This window comes from Lathamus discolor, chromosome 6, assembly GCF_037157495.1.
Source record: "Lathamus discolor isolate bLatDis1 chromosome 6, bLatDis1.hap1, whole genome shotgun sequence".
NCBI classification, from domain to species: Eukaryota; Metazoa; Chordata; class Aves; order Psittaciformes; family Psittacidae; genus Lathamus; species Lathamus discolor.
In genome coordinates this window covers 73,205,329-73,226,285 of record NC_088889.1, presented here as the reverse complement: position 1 = coordinate 73,226,285, position 20,957 = coordinate 73,205,329, and the positions used below count along the sequence as shown (strand labels likewise).

General features: G+C 46.2%; 2 protein-coding genes across 8 annotated transcripts in view; one reads left to right on the top strand and one right to left on the bottom strand.

Annotated features, from left to right (window-relative positions):
- The first annotated feature begins 56 nt into the window (after positions 1–56).
- TELO2 (telomere maintenance 2) lies at positions 57–20,198 on the top strand. 2 transcript variants are annotated; one of them, XM_065683575.1, is made up of 20 exons: positions 57–446; positions 818–1,095; positions 1,797–1,865; positions 2,502–2,649; positions 3,023–3,125; positions 3,914–3,982; positions 4,903–5,044; positions 6,236–6,372; positions 6,959–7,047; positions 7,661–7,768; positions 9,585–9,670; positions 9,955–10,046; positions 11,056–11,172; positions 11,924–11,995; positions 12,541–12,711; positions 13,414–13,505; positions 14,214–14,313; positions 14,680–14,744; positions 15,340–15,455; positions 18,524–20,198. In XM_065683575.1, exons 1-20 carry the CDS (start codon positions 73–75, stop codon positions 18,625–18,627), a joined length of 2,532 nt encoding a protein of 843 aa, XP_065539647.1. In that variant the 5' UTR covers positions 57–72; the 3' UTR covers positions 18,628–20,198. The 2 variants fall into 2 exon arrangements, with proteins under 2 accessions (XP_065539647.1, XP_065539646.1); XM_065683574.1 differs by having other exon boundaries at positions 7,658–7,768.
- IFT140 (intraflagellar transport 140) overlaps positions 18,207–20,957 on the bottom strand; it is an 83,156-nt gene continuing 80,405 nt past the window's right edge. For all 6 annotated transcript variants that reach the window (XM_065683568.1, XM_065683567.1, XM_065683571.1 and 3 more), the window contains one exon: positions 18,207–20,417. In XM_065683568.1, the coding sequence (XP_065539640.1) occupies positions 20,214–20,417 (204 nt within the window). In that variant the 3' untranslated portion in view covers positions 18,207–20,213. The remainder of the gene's footprint in view (positions 20,418–20,957) is intronic.

The following is a 20,957-nucleotide window of genomic DNA, read 5'->3' as shown; positions in this document are numbered from 1 at the left end:
AGCGCAGCCACAGCTGATTGGCTGTAGCAGAGGGCGGACGGAAGTGGTACCGCGGCGTCTCCCGTCGGCGCCATGGCGGCGGCGGGGCCGGAGCCGGAGCCGGCCCTGCGGGACGCCGCGGCGGGGCTGGAGCGGGCCGGGGAGGCGGCGGCAGCGGCGGCGGCGGCGGCGGGGCTGGAGCGAGCCCTGCGGGAGGCCGCGCCGCGGCCGGAGCGGACCGGGGAGGAGGCGGCGGCGGCGCTGGGCGCAGTGCGGGCCGCGCTGGTGGCGGCGGGGGGCGCGGAAGCCCTGGGGAAGCGGGAGCGGGCGCTCTTTGACGCCTTCCTGCGGAGCCTGGCCGGGGCGCCCCGCGCCGCGCGGCCCGAGGGCGTGTGGCAGCGCTGCTTCCTGGAGGGGCCGCCCGAGCCCGCGTTCTGCGTCCTGCTGGAGAGCCTGGGCTGCCCGCGGTCAGTGCCCGGTGCGGGCGGGTGTCACTCGGGCGCCGCAGCGCAGGAGGGAGGGGCGAGGGCGTCTCCCGCCTGTGCACAGCGGGGGCATAAATGTGCGGGCGACAGCAGGGGCCTCGGGTCTCCTCGTTTCAAACCCGCATGCGGTGCTGGCGCTGCTCGCAGAGGTCACCGGGCTGTGTTTAGCAATGCTGCCCGGGTGTCCTGAGACATTAGGGGCTGAGGAGGCCGAAGATTAAAATCGATTTGATTTTAATATGATTTTGATTAAAATTGTGATACAGCAGCAGTGTTGTGGTGAGACCGCAAACGGTGTGCACGTCTCTGTCAGTTAAGAGGCGCAGGGGCTTACTGCCGTTACTCTCTTCCAGCCCTAGCTTACATCCGAGAGAGGTGGTGGAGGTTCTGGAGCAGTTCCTGCAGGAGGGCCGGATGCTGGCTCTGCTGTGGGACGTCTGTCAGCAGCCAGTCCAGGATGGCTCCCAGGAGCTGCAGGAGGCCCTGCTCAACAGGATTGTGTGTTTGCCCAACCACGTGAGCAATAAACTGGAGGGGAAAAACCCACCAGTGTTCTTCCCCCAGAACTACTTCCCTCTTTTGGGTGGTACAATTATCCAGGTGCTGCAGAAGATCTCTGATTCTCTAAGAGGTAAGATTGCAGGAGGACTGTGCTATGGAGATGGCACTTCTGAAGAGGTATTTTGTGCATGGACCCTGTTGGCTGATGCTAACAGGTATTGCAGAGCTTCAGGTTCATCCTTCAGGCTGAAGTTCGTTGTGCTTAAAAGCATAAGATACTAGGGATGATGAAGATGGCCAAGGTTTTTTAAAATCCCCCTGAAAGCTCCAATCCTACAAGTCATCTATTAGGACAAGGGGGAATGGCATTAACCTGACAGAGGGGAGATTCAGATCGGATCTTAGGAGGAAGCTCTTCACTGTAAGGGTGGTGAGGTGCTGGCACATATTGCCAAGAGAAGCTGTGGCTGCCCCATCCCTGGCAGAGGGTTAGAACTGAATGAGCTTTAAGGTCCGTGACAACCCAAACCAGTCTCGTATTCTGTGATCTGTTGACAAAGCTTAACTGTGCTCATTTGGTCTGTGCTGAAGGAGTTGTATGGAAAATTTAAATGGTACTGAATGACACTGTGGCTGTTAACATTGTGTTAAAGAGGGACTGAGCTACTTTAGTCCTCTGACTCTCAGTGTTTTGTGCCTGAAGGCAGGTGGTTCAGGAAGAGATGCTTGAAGAGACTGTGTTTTCAGTCTTCAGCACTTGCAGAACCTCCTTAAGGTTGTTTGAAGGGTGCTCATAATGCCCTTGTTAAGCTTGTGTCTGTTTTATCCCAGGTGGCTTGGATTGCTCAATCTCTTTTGTTTCCCATGTCCTGGGGAAGGTATGCGTTCATGGAAGACAAAGTGAGTGTTTCACAATCCTGTTCTGGGGATGGGAAGGTCTGTTTTACCATATTAGAGCAGAAGGATGGCAGTGATGATTGGCAAAGGAAGTGGAAGACTGACCAGTTAATGCTTTGGGAGTTTCATGAGTTCGGATGTACAAGCTGCTCTCTACTTTCTGAGGCTAGTCAGCTACAGATATTGATGCTTTTCTGTCAGCTCCTGTCAATGTGATCTGTTCTTCTCTCAAAGACTCATAGGGTGATGACCTGCCTCATCCTCCCATTTGGGGCAAAACTATTAAATGCTCTTTTAGGGCTTTCCACCCAGTGCTCTGAAGGCACCTTGTAAATACCAGCAGAAATCACTCCTGTGGGAGTAGCCTTCAGTCTGGCTTTGCTTAGGACTTTGAAGCCACTGAACACAGAAGCAGTGAACAGGGCTAGGGAAGAAGAGGAAAGATTTTCTAGCTGTTTAGTGTCATGAGGAATACTTGAAAGTTCCTTAGCCTGCTTAGATTAGTTTTTGCCACAGGAGCAATTTGGAACTACAGTCTGTACATTGTATTTCTTCATCTTTTAAGGATGTTGACCTCAGTACTATTGCACCAGTTCTGGCCATCTGGTGTATTTACTGTTTCCTGTTGTTACGCTTCAGAGGAAATCCTGGGCATTCTGGTGCCCGGCCTGATGGAGCTCACCAAGTCAGACTGCATCTGGCAAAGAATTTGCTGGCGACTGGTTGAATGTGTGCCAGACCGCTGGATGGAGGCAGTGGTCCTTGGTTTTGTGCAGCAAACACCTGGGTAAGATCTCTGCTTTCTTTCCTGATCTGGAGCAAAGGCTGGAAGTTTTCCCATGAATACTTGCAGAATCAGTGTCTGAAAGATGCTTGGGTGTGTTTGTGCAGGCGATTTCGTCCCAGTTCCTGAGAGACTCTGGGATAAAGTAGTTGATTGTTCCCTGTCATGTAGAACATATGCCATTCCTTAAAGATCTGTGTTGTGACTTACAGTGAAAAACGAAGTGAAAACATTCCTTGCAATTACTGACTTTTGAAGTTTAGCAGTGTTTTAGAAACTGTTGCAAATAGCTACTCATAGAATTTGCTGTGATTAGTCACAGCATGACAGTAATTCCATGGATTCCTAATGTTTTGCTCTTGACTTGATTTGCTAGGGCAGATGTCCTGTCTAGGTTGCTGGGAAACCTGGTTGTGAAGAACAAGAAAGCTCAGTATGTGGTGACACAGAAGGTGCTGCTCTTGCAGTATGGCCACACGGTGAGAGCTCTGCCTTGAACAGCAATGTGGGAATGCCTTTTTTTTCCCCCACGTGCCAGTATGTTTTTTAGCTGAGCTGCAGGTCTTCATGGGTAAGATTTAACTCTTCGCTCTGAAATCAGTCTCTCTGCACGTACCTGAGCTGTGTAGTTGTTCACTTACATCCCCTCAGCTGAAGGTAATGAAGAGTGAGAGGTTCAAAGCAGTTGCTTTGAAATCACAGGATGCATGTGCTGTCAGGGTTGATGGTGAGCAGAATTACTGTACTCTCTTTCTGGAACCAAGTGGTTATTTGCACATAATTTCAGTGTGCTGGGGAGACCTAGTTAATTTAGAATCTGAAAGAAGACACTGAAGAAGCCATGACCCACCCTCAGGGATAAGAAATAGGTTAAAGAGATAAGACAAGGACTGTTTGGTTTGTTTTTTTCCCGTGTACCTAACTGGCACAGGGTGTTAAGACGTGTTCCGTGGTTTGTGATATTGTTGAGACAGATGTTCTCTAGACTTTGTGCCCCATGTTTGCTCGGGACTGTGCTGATGTGGTTTCGATGGTAAAAATACTGCTCTGTATTTCTGTCCTGTTTTTCCATGTATTTTGTCAGCAACTGCATGTGTGTGGGTTTGGTTGGTTGGTTGGGTTCTTTTTTTTAATTTACTCACTTTCCTGTTTCTGAATGTTGTAAACCAATATGTCAGAATGAAAAGTTTAATGTGGTAGAGGTACACACGTGTCCTTGCTGTCACTTTATGCCCAGTTAAAACAAGTCCTGTGGTTTTTGTTGCAGACTGCAGTGCTACAGAACCTGCTTGGCTACCTGGCTGTAGATAGCCTTCGGCGTGCCTTGTTGATCAAAGTAAGCTGTAGTAACACTGTTGGTGAGGTACCCGAGGGCAAAACCCTCTGCTGTGTGTGGGGGGGGGAGGGGGAGTGGTTCACAGTTTTGGTACTTCTTTGAGACACTTCTGTTCCTATCTGTGAGTGTGAGGGAAACCCTGCCTCAAGTAAATTGTGATTTACAAATCAAAGACTTTCTGCACTGCTGAAACGTTAGTTTTTCGTAATTAATTGCCAAATTCCCTGTCAGGTAGCAAACCTAAGGAGGCTTGGATTCTAGTAGATGTCTCCTGTCCTCCATCTTTCTGAGCTTCCTCTGTCGTCCCCTGTTTGCATGGCTGGGCAGATGGCAGCAAGTGATGAAGTTGGTTGAGAGCTGTCTGTGCGCCAAATGGTTGATGCTTCAGAATCTCTCATGTACCTTTTCCTCAGTGGGGATGCAGATATTTTCCCTTTCCAAGTCAGCAGTGTGATGCAGCTTCTAGGAAATCTGTATCTCTGGAAACCTCTACCTTTTTTTTTTTCTCTCCACTGGTTACATGTTCTAAAATTCTAAGAAGATATTGGCTGCTGTATAAGATTGGGCTAAACCCCTGTCATACCACATCGTTTTTTGACAATAATATGTATTGCTTTATATAGACTATTTATTTATGAAAAGTAAGTGTATTTACCACTTTAAAAATCTGTATGTTTAATAATATATCAAATGAAGGTGGCATGGACATCTCAGTTGGTGAAACACAGTATGTTTTGGGCCCTGAAATACAATGTTAGCTCCATTTGTAGGAGCATAAGGTTCACTGGGAAACATGAAGACCAAAGGGCAATCAATACACAGCGTGTTGTATGAAAGTACATACCAAAATGTGTTTCAAAAAGATTACTTTTACATGTAGAGAAGATCCATTTCAGGCCAGCTTGAGTTCTTTGCTTCAGGTGCTGCAAGAACTGTTGGAGACATGGAGCAGCAGCAGTGCTGTGAGACACTCACCACCTGAGCAGCAGCAGTATATCAGCAAGGCCATACTTATCTGCCTCTCCCACCTGAAGGAGACTGAAATCGAGAGCTGCAGACAAGGTCAGGCAATGGGAAAAGTGGGGATGAGATTTATTTAGCAGAAGGTCTGTGAGTAGAAAAACACCTTGTTTTGCTCTGTGGATAAACAAAATGGTCCCATTTTCATCTTTGGCAAGCAGGGTAGCCTGCTGGAATCCTCTTTAGCACCCATATATTACCAAGTGCATAGCTTGAAATTATGAGATTGCAGAAGCATCTCTGACCTGAGGTCAAACCTAAATATGGTTTAGGAACCCTTAAGTTTTGTTGCAGGAAAATGAGGATTAACTCTGGGACTAGTTAGAGGAGTGGTGTGATTTGCAGTTTATATGCTTAGTGTTGGAGCATGAGTAAGGCTTCAGAGAGTACAGGGGAAAGTATGTCAGGGTAAAAAGCTGTTTGGTTGGTCTCTGACTAGCCATGTGTCCAAGGACCTCCAGTTTATTGTACACTGTGAAGCACATTGGGGTCCTGCTCTGAAATTTATGTTTTTATTGCAATAAAAAAAAACCCAAACTGTTCAGTGTTTAGAGTTACTTCTGTGTGTGGCTTTTTGGAGGGAGCAGATTGACTTACAAGACCTGTTAATCTGCTTCTTTTAAAACTCAGTTCTTTAGTTGAATAAGTGACCTGTTGTCCACTAACAGTAGTGTAGTTTTATAAGCAGTTTTTTATCTGACAGCTGTTGAAAAGTTAGCTTTTCTGAGTTGAAGGATGTCTTTCTAACAGTAAGCCTGCCTGGTAAAGCTGCCAACAATCCTTCTGTGTGGGCTGAGAAATAGTGCTGTTATTTGCCTGTTTCAACTTACCTAGGTGCTGTGGGAAATTCGTCATTCATGATTGTTGTACTGGTCAGAATTTGTAGCTTCCTCAAAACATGACTTTAGTGGCCTTGAAGCATTCCGAAACAAAGCTAAAGATTGACTTGACTTACAACCCTTTTTTGTTTCAATGAAAACTGAAATACTCCAAATTCAGACTCTATTGTAATGTTTTGTTGACTTCATACCCCATGAAAAAGCATGGGTTTACTGTATTGGGGCAGAAGAAGAAAATGGCCACTGCAGAAAGAGAAGTCACAGTTGCATGGGCCTTTACTGTCTTCCTTCCAATGGCTGGGTGGTGAGCAGCTAAGGATGCCCTCTCAGGAAGTATAAAGGTGGATGTTTCTCTGTCACTGTTTCATGCACAGTTTGTTGGTTTTGTTTTCAGAGCTTCTCACAAGCATGATGGAGGGTGTGAAATGCCACTTGGACAGCAGCCTGCCACAAATACGGCGTCTGGGCATGATTGTGGCAGAGAGCATTAGTGCAAAAATAAACACTGATGGGCCTCTCCTGACGTTTCAGGTGAAAGTTACAATGAAATTTATGTCTGATGTGTAGGGTGTAGGGGAGATAAAAGCTTTAAGCCAGGTGATCCAGGACATTCTGTCAAGTTCTAACACTTACCCTTTAGAAATAAGGAGAGGCAGCAACACTCTGAAAAAGAGAGGAGATCTGTTTACAAAAACCAACTCTATAGCAAATAGCCTCTGACTTGAGATTTTCAAGACTGACAAGGGGAAATATGCTTTGCTGTTTCCAGGAGAGTTTATAAGAATTCTGTAATTAAATCACATTAATTCTTTAAAACCCTGCATCATCCCTGATGTCACATTGCTACTTATTAAGTGTTTTAAAGATTGTGATAATATTCAGGCAAGGTCTGATCAGGTGCCACTGTTAGATAGGGACAAAGATTATATGTGGCACAGATTGCTTTACTGCATAAATACATTACTGCTAGCAGCAGTGATGCAAACAAGTGGGATTTGTTTGGGTTCATCTGCTACTGATGCAGTCTTCACTGGCAAGAAGCAGAAGGGTGAGATGTTGAATGCTGGGCATACTTGCAGTCAAATAGAGTTCAGTAACAGTTACTCTGACTGTCCAGTATGAAGAAGATGATGAAGTAAGAGAATTGAAGTCCCTCCTGGTGCAGACTCCACCATTCTGTGCGGTCCCCAGCCTTCCACGTGATGAGTAAGATATTGTTACTGTTCATCTCCATGCTATTTGTCCTCTCCGTACCTCTTTTGAGTCACATGCTAAAACTGTATAGAGTATGCAAGATTTCATATATATTCTTAATCATTATAATGCACCTTATTCTTACAATGCAGTGTAGCAGTGATGTTAAATTCATAACCAGAATGGTAATACGTATTAAAATTGCTTGTTGGATAGCTGAGTTTGGTGAAACCATGCTCTAGGGGTCCTGTGTGCCCCTGGGCAGGATCAGATGGGCCTTTCTGTTCTTACTTACTGTATTCACTCTACTAAATATGTTTATTCCCCATTTGTTCAGTTTCATTCACAGCTTTAAATATGGGGCAGGCCAGGTTACTGCAGGGGAGCACAGCACATTTTTGTTACCTATTGCTCTTCTCTTAAGATAATCTGTTTTTCTTCTCGCGTCACCCAATTCTCCTTCGCAGGACTTTGTTCATTCTGTTAGCCAAGCTAGGTGGGAGACTGCAGCAGAAGTAATTATTTGCCATTCTGTTGAAGCAGCAAGGGTTGATGGTGTGGGTAGTTTCTTGCTTGTAAGGACTGTTGCTGTATTGGTTTTAATACTTCTTATTCCTCAAAGCAGGAATGAGAAAGCAGACACTGAAATGCCAGTGGTTTTGGAAAGAAATGACAAATCGCATACAGCAGCCCCTGTGATTGCAGATGAGGAGCTGGATACTGAGCTTGACAGGTATGGGGCAAGAAACTGCTAGGAAGCGGAAAGCAATTTGCAAGGTCTTAAGAGCAGACATGGGGAGAAGGGAGCTATTGGTAGTTGTATCTCTTGGCAAATCTTGTGCTGACCTCCTTGTGGCATGCAGCACAGCAGGACTTTGTGTAGGAAACTACACACAAGTCAATATTTTTCATGTAGCCCACATCATGTACAGCCATTCTATTGACTTCATAGAATCATAGAATAGTTAGGGTTGGAAAGGACCCCAAGATCATCTAGTTCCAACCCCCCTGCCATGGGCAGGGACACCTCACACTAAACCATGCCACCCAAGGCCTCATCCAACCTGGCCTTGAACACCGCCAGGGATGGAGCAACTTCCCTGGGCAACCCATTCCCGTGCCTCGCCACCCTCACAGTAAAGAGCTTCTTCCTTATATCCAGTCTAAACTTCCGCTGTTTAAGTTTTAACCCGTTACCCCTTGTCCTATCACTACAGTCCCTGATGAAGAGTCCCTCCCCAGCATCCCTATAGGCCCCCTTCAGGTACTGGAAGGCTGCTATGAGGTCTCCACGCAGCCTTCTCTTCTCCAGGCTGAACAGCCCCAACTTTCTCAGCCTGTCTTCATGCAGGAGGTGCTCCAGTCCCCTGATCATCCTCGTGGCCTCCTCTGGACTTGTTCCAACAGTTCCATGTCCTTTTTATGTTTAGGACACCAGAACTGCACACCATACTCCAAGTGAGGTCTAATGAGAGCAGAGTAGAGGGGCAGGATCACCTCCTTCGACCTGTTGGTCACGCTCCTTTTGATGCAGCCCAGGATACGGTTGGCTTTCTGGGCTGCGAGCGCACACTGAAGCTGGCTCATGTTCATTTTCTCATCAACCAACACCCCCAAGTCCTTCTCTGCAGGGCCGCTCTGAATCTCCCAACCTGTAGCTGTGCCTGGGATTGCTCCCACACAGATGTAGGACCTTGCACTTGTCATGGTTAAACGTCATAAGGTTGGCATCAGCCCACCTCACAAGCATGTCAAGGTCCCTCTGGATGGCATCCCTTCCCTCCAGCGTATCAACTGAACCACACAGCTTGGTGTCATCAGCAAACTTGCTGAGGGTGCACTCAATGCCACTGTCCATGGCACCAACAAAGATGTTGAACAAGACCGGTCCCAACACTGATCCCTGAGGGACACCACTCGTTACCGGTCTCCAGGTGGACACTGAGCCGTTGACCACAACCCTTTGTGTGCGGCCATCCAGCCAGTTCTTTATCCACCGAGTGGTCCATCCATCAAATTGATATCTCTCCAGTTTAGAGAGAAGGATGTGGTGTGGGACGGTGTCAAAACGCTTTGCACAAGTCCAGGTAGATGATGTCAGCTGCTCTGCCCCTGTCCATCAGTTCCGTAGCCCCATCATAGAAGGCCACCAAATTGGTCAGGTGTATCTAATACATTTTCTGGAATTATGGACATATTTACCCATTGTAATAGTGGTCCTGCCTTACTCTTTCACTTTACCAATATGTGAAGAAATCTCAGGAATCAGCTTCTGGTCTTTTGGTCACCTGCCTTGTCCCTGCAGTTGACCAGGAGATTCAGTTCCAGATCTGGTCACAGAACTGCTCTTTCACTGAGCTTTGGTGTAACTCATAGGACTGACTAAGGAACCCTTTCAGGCTAGGCTTCAGCAGTGCTGCAGGATGATGCAAGAGGTGACAGTGTCACGACAATGTGTGTGCTGGTTCTTTCCCTTTTCTGTGGATAGCTGGAGAAAGGAAGAACATCTGTACCCCTTAGACTAACTCCTGCCTTCATTTCTCATACAGTGATGATGACCTTATCCCTTATGACATGTCAGAGGATAAAGAAGTAAGGATTAAGGCTCCTGTGTATATCCGAGACTGTATTGAAGGTAAAAGATTTTGGGCTGAGTCTTTATGTGCTACTCACTGGTTTTAGCAGAGTGATCCCTGTGTAGGCTTATTTTTTTCTGAGTTAATTTGAAGAAGCTGTAGGATTTCAGTAATCTGGGCTCACCTAACTGTGAGTAATTTCACTTAAGTTCCTAATGCTGGTTGTGCACTGGGTCAGTGATCTCTGCCTGTAACAAGACATGCTAATGGCAGAAGAAAGCTGGGGGTATATACCCAAGCACAGCCATTCAGTTAATAGCTTTTGTTTGTCTTTTACCTTCAGTCTTGACAGGATGTGAAGATATGGACAAATGGGAAGCTGCAATCAAGGCTCTTGAGAGCTTGGTTCGAAAGAATCCGGAGGCAACAAGAGAGGTGAAGTAGTATGAACTGAATTCCCAGTGGGCTGCAGTACAGGATTATCCCTTTGCCCTCATGAGGAGACTAAATAATGGCAACAGAGCAGCAGGCCAGGCTAACATGTACCTGGATTTAAAGCTTTCAAATTGGGAAAGGAAATAGGAGATAGTTTCTTTGGAGGTGAGGCTACAGAGCACAAAGGGACAAAGCAGCAGGCAGAGGTTCAAGCAACAGTGTGGCATTTAGCAGCTCCAGTGCTGCAAACGAAATGCGTTGCAGGTGAAGCTTGCCAGCAATGTGAGGAAGCAGAGGAAGCTCCATGCTTTGTGCTTGGCAGAAAAAAACATAAGAAATGCAGCACAGAGCAGCCACAAATTCCTCAAACCAATTGATTTTAATTTTGGATTGAATTGATTTTGAATGGAAATTGAATTTGCTACTCCCCAACAAAAAGGGAGATAAAATCAAATGGATTTCTCCTATTTGCCTCTACAAGCATAATGTCTTCTGGAGGGAGCAGTTGGATTGTACTGGTGAAGATGAAAAGCTCAGGTGAGAGGAACCTGGGACAAGGTCACCAGTGTGAGTGCTGACCACCACTTCTGAACACTTGAAAGCAGCTGAGAAACCACCTCTGCCACCTGAGAGGAGGAATTGGTGTAGTCTGGTAAACAGCACACAGTGAGCTGCTGCTTATCAGACTTGCTATTGAGCTGGATGGGCTTCAGATGTACCTTTTAACCCATCAGTTACAGTGACAAGTCCTCCTGTATAATGATGCCACCACTTGTCCATAAAGCCAAATGGAATGTGGACACAGAAGTTGGCATATGGTTTTGTTCAGTGTTTTGAGAAAACTTGACATTTATCTTAGTGTGTTTTCTCTGCCTCCTAAGTAATGGACATGTTGCCTCTGTTCCATACCCTCACTGTCTTTTCTTGAACATTAAAAATAGTGTGTAAATTCTGTGAGAAAACCAAACACCTGCAGTGTTTTGATTTCTTTTTGCATGTTTTTTAACAGGTTAGCGTGGAGTTGGCAAAGATACTGCTGCATCTGGAGGAGAAAACCTGTATTGAAGGCTTTGTGGAGCTCCGACAGAGAGCCCAAGTAGCTGTTTTAACCACAGATCCAATACCTGTGAGTCCCTCTTACTGCTTTCATTTTTCCAGTTGAGGCACAGCTAAAAATTTAAGGAGCTGAAGTCTCTTGCTAGCTTGATAGAAGCAGCTACCAGGGTGTGGTAGAATACTAGTCCCTGTCTAGCAGCATTTATGGTCAGTGCACTGAAGAATCTGCAATGGATGACTGAAACAACAGGAATGAGGAAACTGTGTCAGAGCTATAACAGACGGGAGGAACTGTTTGGAGGCTGTTAGTATACCTGACAAAGCAAATTAAATTAGGACCTGTTGCACTGAAGGAGAGATTGTTTTCCATAGAGAGAAGCTAATGTGCAAAGGGCTTCTCTATAAAAGACTTATATCTGATCTAGATCTGTCAGTTTAAAACCTTTACCCCTTTTTCTGTCAGTACATGCCCTGATAAGTCTGTCTACATCTTTCATAGAAGTCCCTTTAAGCCTTAAAAGGCTGCAGAAAGGTCTCCTTTGAAGTGCCAAAGCTGCTGTGGCAGTTGTTAAGTACCTCTGCCTAGGAAGGAGAGAAGAATGGCAAAGTCCCATTTGTCATTTACTTCCTTTGGGAGAATCTAGAAGTGGAAGTATCTAAACTTCCTCTCTTTGCACAGCATGTCTCTTCATTTCTCTTGGAGGCTTGCTGTTGACTAATAGGAAGCAAGACTTATCCTGCAATGGAGTGCATTTAGAATTAGTGGGAAGGCTGTTTCCAGACTGGGGTTTTGTGCCTTGTGCTGTGATTTTTCTGTACAGGTGTCAAAGTACTTGACCTCCCAGTTCTATTCTCTGAACTACAGTCTTCGTCAGCGCATGGACATTCTTGATGTAAGTGCTCTTCTTTTTTACTTCCCACTTCACTTGTGTCTTTGTTGCACCAGTGCTGTTTTCCTGAGAGGTAATGGGGTTATCTTTTATTCCTTGGAAGAGGAGGCAGAGGCATGGAAATCTCTTATTTGTGCCTGGCATTCCCCTCTCATTTGTAACCCTGCTACACTACAGTAATACAGTAATCCTTCCCCACACAGTGCAAAACATGGGATGGTCATTTCCCCCGGAGAAGCCACTGTTTCCTAACATGTCCTTGGTCTGACAAACTTCGCATTCTAAAAGACAGCAATCTGCCTGGATTCCTACGTCATTTCACTTCCTGTGTCTGAACAGGAACCCCTGGTCTGCTTCAGGGCTAAGGGACTGAGTGCTTGATCAGTACCTTGAAGCCAGCTGGCTATCTGGGGTCACTCACCTTGCTGTTCTGCCTTCAAAACCTGCTGTGCTTTCTGCCTTGCTATTCCTAGCAGTTTGGATGCAGGTAACTGTTACTATTTTCTAGTACACCCTTTCTTAACAGAACCTCAATCTTTTTCATCTAGGTGTTGGTTTTGTCAGCTCAGGAGCTGTCCCATCCCAAATCCCATTTGAAGACCAAGCATTCTGGTGCCCCAAAACCTTGTATCCAGCTCCTTCCTGGAAGTGACAGCTCTAAGGACTGGAGAAGAATTGTTGATGAGAGGATCAAAAGCAAGACTCGGAGATTTGCTACGGTGAGGCCAAGGCACACACAAACCAATGTGAAATCCAGCAAAAACAGGGATGCTGGGAGCTGCTGTAGTTTTATCTGGAACGAGCACAATACCTGTAAAATTGGTCCAAAGGAAATACTGTGTAATTTCAAATACAAAATTATCTTGGTATCTGGCTGAACCAGTGCAAAACACCAACTCCCCCAGCAGGGAGAGGAAAATAAACCTTGAACTGCTTGCCTTGCATTGAGGGATAGTTGCTGCTCTTCCATGCTTGTTCTGAGCTTGTCTGGCCACTGCAGGGAGCTGTGGCTGCACCTCACAGATCCCAGAGCCTCCTCCATCAGCCTACCTGCCTCTGAACCTGGGCTGTATTAGCCTTCCTATTTTCAGTTAGATAAATGGATTCGAGTTTCCTAGTTCCCAGAACTCCCCTGTGGTTCTTCCTGGAAAACCTGCTTGCCAAAACTCCAATATCCTTTGCATGTTCTTGTTTCTTGTCTCTAACCCAGCAATACTGAGTTATATTGTACTGAAATACTTAGATGTGCAAGAGGATCTGAAGTAGAAGTGATCCATCCAATCTGGAAACTAGTAGCTGTAGACATACGAACAGGGAGTGACTGACAGCAGGATGGCTGCAAGGAACCTGTAGTCTCAACAGTGGTGTGAAGTGTCAGATGCTGCAGCTTGTGTCTAGACTTCATTTTTTCTCTTGGACAGGGTCAGTCTCAAGTGGAACTGGCTTCCAGCCCAAATGAGTTCAGTTCTGTTGCTGGGCACTTCTTTTTTCCATTGATTCAGCACTTTGACAGGTGAGTGTGAGCATATTGGGTCATGGGCATGGCAGTGGCTGAGTGAACTTGCCTCAGAGCAGCAGCCTAAAACCCAGAAGCTGTGTGGGAGTCCAGTGACACCACACTGATGCCTGGCTCATGCATAAAGCTTAGAGAGAAGGGGTTTGTGGTCTCTTGGACTTACCCTATGAAGTCTTGTTGGGCAAGAGTATGTGAGACCCTGCAGAAGAGAAGGTCCATTATGAAGAATAACCTGTCAGCAGGTACAGAGGCAGGTGATTTTGGCAGTACTAAACCAGTTATCTTGGCTGGCCCTCCTCCTTGGGGAGATTGCAGTCTTAGCCAAAGTTAACTCTGTTTCAGGTTTGGGCCTGTCACCTGGACTGGTCCTTGAGACCACGTTATAGGACGTGGTTCATTGTTAATCACTTAGGTCTTTGCTTACCTAAAGATGGCTGAATAACTGATTATACCAGTCTTAATGCTTTATCTCTAGTATGGCAGTAGTGCTTTCAGTAGTAAAATCTGTTAGTAGAATAAATGATACCTGCTGTAAGAGGTATCATTGGTCTGGGAGCAAAGGTGAGAGCAAACAGCTGTGGCTTGTGTTAAACTGGGATTAATTTTAATGACTATGTCATGGGCATTCAGACACATAACCACTGTGACTGCTCCAAAGATGCACTGATCAGCCTTCTCACTGCTACAGGACTGTGTTTCTTGCAGGCCTTTGACAACATTTGATCTCCTGGGGGAAGATCACTTTGTCCTTGGAAGACTGGTCCACACTTTAGCAGTCTTGATGTACTTGGCTGTCAACACTGTGGTAAGAAGGGCTGTGTGAGCTTGCAAGGAGCAAGGGAGGATTCTAGCCTGGGAACCTGGGGCCTTTCATGCTGAGACTGGCAGCAAGTTTGAGTCACATGTGCTGGGAGTTGAGAAAAGAGCCGGGGAAAAAAATGGTGAGAGAAGAGGCAAGGGAGCCCTGCACAATCCTGTGCTGCTCCTGGTAGAAAAACTGTCAAATTGGGTGGGAGGTTGGGCTCATCATTTTGCTACCTAAGTTTCCTCATCTGTAAAATAAAGCTCATCGTAACCCTGATGTTCACAGCAGAGCATCTCAAGGTGCAGTTCTGTGGGGCGGTGTGAACATGAAGGTGTTCAGTGTTTCTGTCATCATCCTGTTTTGCAGGCAGTTGCTGCAATGGGAAAGGCACTGCTGGAGTTTGTTTGGGCTCTGCGCTTCCACACTGACTCGTGAGTTCTGGTTGTGTGCTTTAATTTTTAAAGATCAGCTGCCAGCCAGTCTCCAGCCATGGTTTCTCTTTGTCCAAGGGTAGCACCAGACTGAGAATGTCAGTGACTTAATACATTAACTGTATGCTCTCTTCCATCCTCAGTATCGCAAGAATACAAAATGAAGGCATTGCTTTTATGTCATGCCAACATATGAACCTGGCTACTCTTTCCTAGTGTGGAGGTATAGCCATTAACTATGGAAAGCACAACAAATTTCTTGATCAGCTGTCCATGTGATAGTTTCATCTCTTTATCTGGGGAGCTTACGGAAGTTTCGATTCAATTCCAGTATGCAATGCTGGAAAGAAATTAAGACGTAGTTAAAATGCTGTAAACATCCAGTTTCTGGTTTTGTCTTAGGCTTGCCCAGGACCCCATGGCAGGGGCTCTGGATGTGAGCACTGTGCCAGCTGTTGAATAATTCCACTTCTGATCAGTAGGAATATGGCAAAACTCATCCTAATCACAAACATTTGAAACTGGAGAACCCCTGAGGTGAGGAAATCAAGGTAGAGCACAAAGCTGAAGGCTCTAAACAGCTTTTCTCCAACAGGTATGTGCGCCAGGGTCTTTTGTCCTGTATCTCCTCCTTGCTCTTCAGTGTACCTGCAGAGTGTCTTCTGAAGGACATGACAGAAGAGCTTTTGGAGACTCAGTCTTGGCTGGGAGGTAAGAGGCAGTGGTATACACCAGTGTTTTTCTGGTTCATGGTGCAGTCTTTGTGCAGCATCTCTGATAGTGATGGCAGCAGGCATGTCCTAGTGTCACACACCAGAGATTTGCACCGTATGTGTATTTATTGCTTGCTAATTTAGGGTTCAGTGGTCTCACACTGTATTACCAAGGTATATAAAGTATAAGCTGAGAGCTGTGCATTTTGAAGTGTGACTATCCTCACAGGCCAGTCAAAAGAGTCCCCAAATATATTGTGTCCTCCTTCTCTGCCTAAGCATCCAGTGACCCACTTCACGAAGCTGCAGAAAGTATTGTCATGTTGCGTATTACACCAGTAATAACATACAAAGCTTGTACATCCAGTTTACACCATGTGCGCAGAACTTGGGTTTCATTATTCCTTAAGGTAGGAGGAAAAGGAGCATGGCCCAATCTCCTACTGCTGATGGAGAAAACAGCCTATGAAAGACAGCAGATGACTCTGCTGTGCCCAGTTCACCTCCCATCCACACAGGCTACTTGTGGGTTCTGGTAGGATGGAACCGCACAAATTGGGGGTCAGATATCACAGTGTATCGGAAGTACAAGAGGAAATAATGCTGTGTGCTTTGTAGCTCTGAAGCCTTCCCTGTATTCTGGGGGGGACCTTGTGTGACTCTCTGAATTGGTTTCCTTCACCGTCCTCACTCTTAGTGAGTTGGCTTCCCACAGGGAGCAGGCAGGAAGCGATGCTGACACAGCTGGGCTGGGATTCTTGCAGGCTGTGGAGCTCTGTGCCCTCAGAAAGGAAGAGCTGTGCCTTGTGCTGAAAACGTTACTTTTCCCATGACATGGTGTGTTCTGGGGAATCTGCTTGTCTCTGTAGTTAACACTGCTGTTACCAAGTACAGCCTTCCCAGGAATGAGTTAAATGTATTTTCAGCATGAGGGTCTGCATAATCTGTTTTTAATGAGCTATTTTTAGAAGGAGGATGATGACAGTGCTAGCAGCTTCTTTTGTGCCTGTAGGTAGTGTAATAGCCATTACTTTATATGTAGTGCTTTGGCATGAAAATTGCATGGTAGATCCTGGTGGATCACATAAGATCACAGTTGTGTGTGTGTGGTAGAGAAGGGAAAATTGTTACCGGAGGTATTCAGAAACCTTAAAAAGTACTGCCCAGCTTTACCTCTGGTCACATACGATTCCAGTACAGTTTAAAAGGGCTGCCAAAGCTGCTTCCTGAAACAACAAGCTTCTTGTGCTGTCCCTTTGCTCGTTGTTGTAGGACTGCTGGGAGGCACCAGGCTCCTCCTCACTGCTGCAGCTGGTGAAGTTGGTCACTAGAGACCTGCTTTGTGACTGGATCGTTGCTTTGAGCTTGTGCACTTGCTGCTGCTTCATGACTCTTCCAGAAAAGATGTGCAAGACGTGTCATATATTAGACCTACTGTCATAGCTTGGAAAAATTTCAAGCTGTCTAGCATGCAAGCTTACTGCCATACCTAATGGCCAGAAGTTGTATTTTTGGATGTCACCTTGAAGCATCTGCATTTCTTCTTCTGTGGCAAAAGCACATGAGAAGTAGTGGGCTAGAAAATGTTATCCATGAGCATTTAGTAGAACTATGAATCTGCTGCAGTTTGTTTCTCTGTCGTGTCTGTGCAGACTGCTGTAGTTCATCATGTGAATGTGACTGACTGTTCCCGCCCTTAAACAGAACTGTTCCCCATTAGAAAGCATTTCCAGTGTGGTGGAAGGAACTACTTCAGTCACTGTCACAGTACTATCCATTAGTGGATGTTCTGGGCCATTTCAGGTGGAGAGAGAGGCTGGGATCCACCTTGTCCCTGTCTTTCATTAGTGCCATGCTGGATCTAATGTAGTAGCCTGATCTTTCCCTGGGGAGTGAGGGAATGCCTAAACATTTCTAGGAAACAGTTCCTTTAATTTCTCAGCAGCTGCCTTTGAGGGAGTTCCCCACCACTTGCAATTGCTGTAGAGCTGTGTCGTAGGTAAGTTTGTTTAATGTGAGGACCTGAATGATACTCTGGTGCCCCGTGGCTCCCTTTTAGTTACAGCAGTTCAAGGTCTGTGCTCACGACAATTGGAAACTCTGCCAACATCAGTCTCTCGGCTTCTGAACTTGTGCTCATGTTGTAATCTCCCCCTTGCTGCCTTCTGTAGAGAGAGCATGGAAACACCATCGTGAAATCTCTCCCTGCAGTATAAATAGCCCCACTCTGAATGAGTCATGTGTTTGGGCTGATGAGCTGGGCTCTGAGCGCAGTGCTTGTGCGTACAGGATATCCTCACACAGGCTCTCTGCTCTTCCAGGCTCCCCCTGCTCAGACATCCTCCGTGCATCCTGGTTTTCACTTTGCAGGCCGATTAAGGGCCCCTGAAATAACAGCTGCTGGAAGCAGCTTCATGCCCTCCCTTACACACTGCATAAAGTGGGAAAGAACTGCTGGATTATCAGAAGACTTAATTGCCCAGTATGGAGAATGTGTTGGAACTTGTTCCTGCCTCTTTCTTTCCCCCATCTGAAGGGCAGCACAGGCACAAGTTTCAGGAGGGAGCACTGAGCATGTGTCTAGATCACAGGAACTGGCAGAATGGAGACTTCAGGCTTTTGAATATGTGGATTCTAGTTGCAAATTGTATTCATGCTAGAAGATCAGCTGTGGACAGGTGATGTATAGCTCAAGGGCACAAGTCAAATCGGGCAAGAAGGTTATACCATGGAATGCAAGGTCAGGCAGTTTTGATGGTGTTTCAACCCAACTGTTTATTTCTGCTATGAGAATGAACTGAGCATTGTCACATGTGACAGAGTTTAGCTAAACTCTGAAGCTAAACCTCATGCTGAACATGATCAAGGTTGAGCATTTTTGGTCTAATGCAATTCTTGCAAGTGTTGATGTCCAGCTCAGATGTCACTGCATATGCTGGTGCATCTCATGCTGTTCTGGGGTGGTCAGTGAAAGAGCAGTACTGCTAAGTGAGATCAGGTGAAGAAGTGTCAGGTAAAGGACAGTTTTTCCCATTTTCCAACTAATGGTGGCTGCTTCTTTTACAGATGTGGTGGAAAAAGATCCTGACGGGGACTGCAGGAGACTGGCCTTGCAGAACTTGCTATTCATGGAGAACCTGAAAAAGAAACTCCAAACTGCCCCTTCCTAGCTGGAGGGTAAAAGAAATGACCTTTCTCTTGTGCTTCTGCCAGCTGGATGTGTGTAGGCACTGCTTGGGCCTCCAGCAGTCACCTGGCTGGAGGAGAGGAAGAAAGGGGAAGGGTGCAGAGCTGTGAACTAGCGAACCTGACTTGACATCTGGACTTTGTAGTGGAGGCCAACTTAGTGAGCTACTGCTATCCGGTACGGCGTGTACAGATGCAGGAAGGTAGGCAAGCACTGCCATCCTCCACCCACCCCAGCTATTTATAACCTTGGCAGGTTTGACTGCTCTGCTAAAAATACAGGGAAGATCTCATAGCAGGCTTCTTGTCAGAAAAACAGAGGCCGGAGAGGGCCACGCACCTCCAGGGCTCCCATGTCTTCCAGCAGTCAGCATTTGGTGCAGTAGTTCCTGGTCTGCTGTTGGAGGGGTGTACAGAATGCCACTGCTGGTGAGATGTAAGAACTGGACAGCTGAAGTTCTGAACATGCCAAGCCTTAAAGGCTTGAGCTAAAGCTGTGCAGCGGTTAGGGGAGAACACAGCAGGAATTCTTTTTGTATCACCTTAGTACAGAAATAAGTTTCTGTTAAAGGATAGCTAATACTCAGACTTGTGAGCTTAAAATCTGTCCCTCCCCTTCTTCCCTGAAAGCATACAGTTCAGAAACTTCACATTCACACCAAGTTTTGAAGCAAGTCACAAAACAGGAAAAAGAAAATCCCTTCTCAGCAGAAGGGCTGGCTGGTAGTACGAAACGGATGACAGAGACCTTCATGGGCAGGGTGACAGGCTTAAAGGTGAGCAAAGCCTTGGTTGCTTACGCTGGGGTTCATTTCTCATGTGAAGCCCAGCTTCTTCCCATGCCTGGGAAGAAATCTGCAGCCGAAAGCCTGATTAGTACAGTGAAGCTTGACATAACTGATGTTTGGAAAAGAAACTTCAAAGTGACACAGCTTGAGCCAGGTAATTAGAGCAGATGTGACCTCAAGGGGTCCCTTCCACCCCAACCATTCCATGAGTCTGAGGTTCAGTCAGATTTCTGTAAGTGGCTCTAGCCTGCGTGACCCTGTAATGTATTTAAACACAAAAAACTTTGCTCTGGGAGAAGGCTCCTCCATTCTGCTGGAGTTTGACTTGACTTTTAGCCGAGCTCCTACCCAAGCAGGACAGGGATTGTTTTCAGAAGTTGTGACTTCCAGGGAATGACCAGTCCGTTTGCACCTCAGCAGATCAAAGCTGGACTTGAAAACTTTGTCACCTCAGGAGCTTTCATCTCAGTTACTCAGCTTTTCTGTACTTGGAAAAAGGCCTGAAGTTACAATATGTAGTCCTTGTTGGGTTTATTTCCCCTTCAAATTCATTAAAATACTAAAACCAGCTTCATAACAGGATATCCACATAAATGTTTGTATGTATGTTTGAGATAAGAGAGTAACTTCAATACTGTTGCATATACAGTTGAATAGGAAAAATAAATTTCTTGATAATAATCAAAAAGCCTCCTCACAGCCATCATGACACATGGTCCTAAAGGGGACAGAATAAATGACCTGGTATTAAAGTCTGCTTTGCCTTTGGGAAGTGTAAGTTGTCAAGGTTCCTCTACGTCATCAGCCACTTCTTCTCCCATCTTCTTGTTCTCCATACTGCTGTGGAGAACAGGCTGTGAAACGGGGGTTTGGCTGACAGGAATGCGGGTTCCTCGGTGGACTGCCTCGAGGGTCTGCTGCTTCACATAGTAGCTCAGGTTGGTGACTGGAATTCTTTTCTGCATCTCCACCAGGTACTGGTAAGCCTAAAGCAACACACAGAGCTTGTTACGGGGCTGTTGTGCTGGGTGAGTCCCAGCAGCCCTCCCATGGCACACAGCTGAGGCCTTGACAGGAGCTCAGTGTCAAGGGATGCCAGCATGAGGCCAGGAGCTGCAGCCTTAGCTGACACAGCAACCTTTCCTAGTGACTTGTGTTAATTCCGTCTTGTTCAGTTTAATAAAGAAGGGGTCTCCAAGACTGTTTTTATACTGTCCTGACAGCTGAAGCAGTGTCAATGTGGTAAATAAAAGGTTAATGAGCACAGCTGGAGAAACTTGTGCTTGGCATCCCTGTGTTTCATAATAGCAGCATTAAAGCCATTCCTGTCACAGAGCCAAGTCATAGTGAACTTGTCACAAACACCATGCTAATATGGATGTAGTTCCTGTGGCCTGTCACACCTTGCTGATCAGTTTGGTTCCTCTAAAGGAGCCTCTACTATGGAATGTCTTCCTATAGGGGAACCAAGCGATACCAAGCTGCACTGGTGTGTGTAAAGTACAGGCTCTGTAGATTGGAAGAAT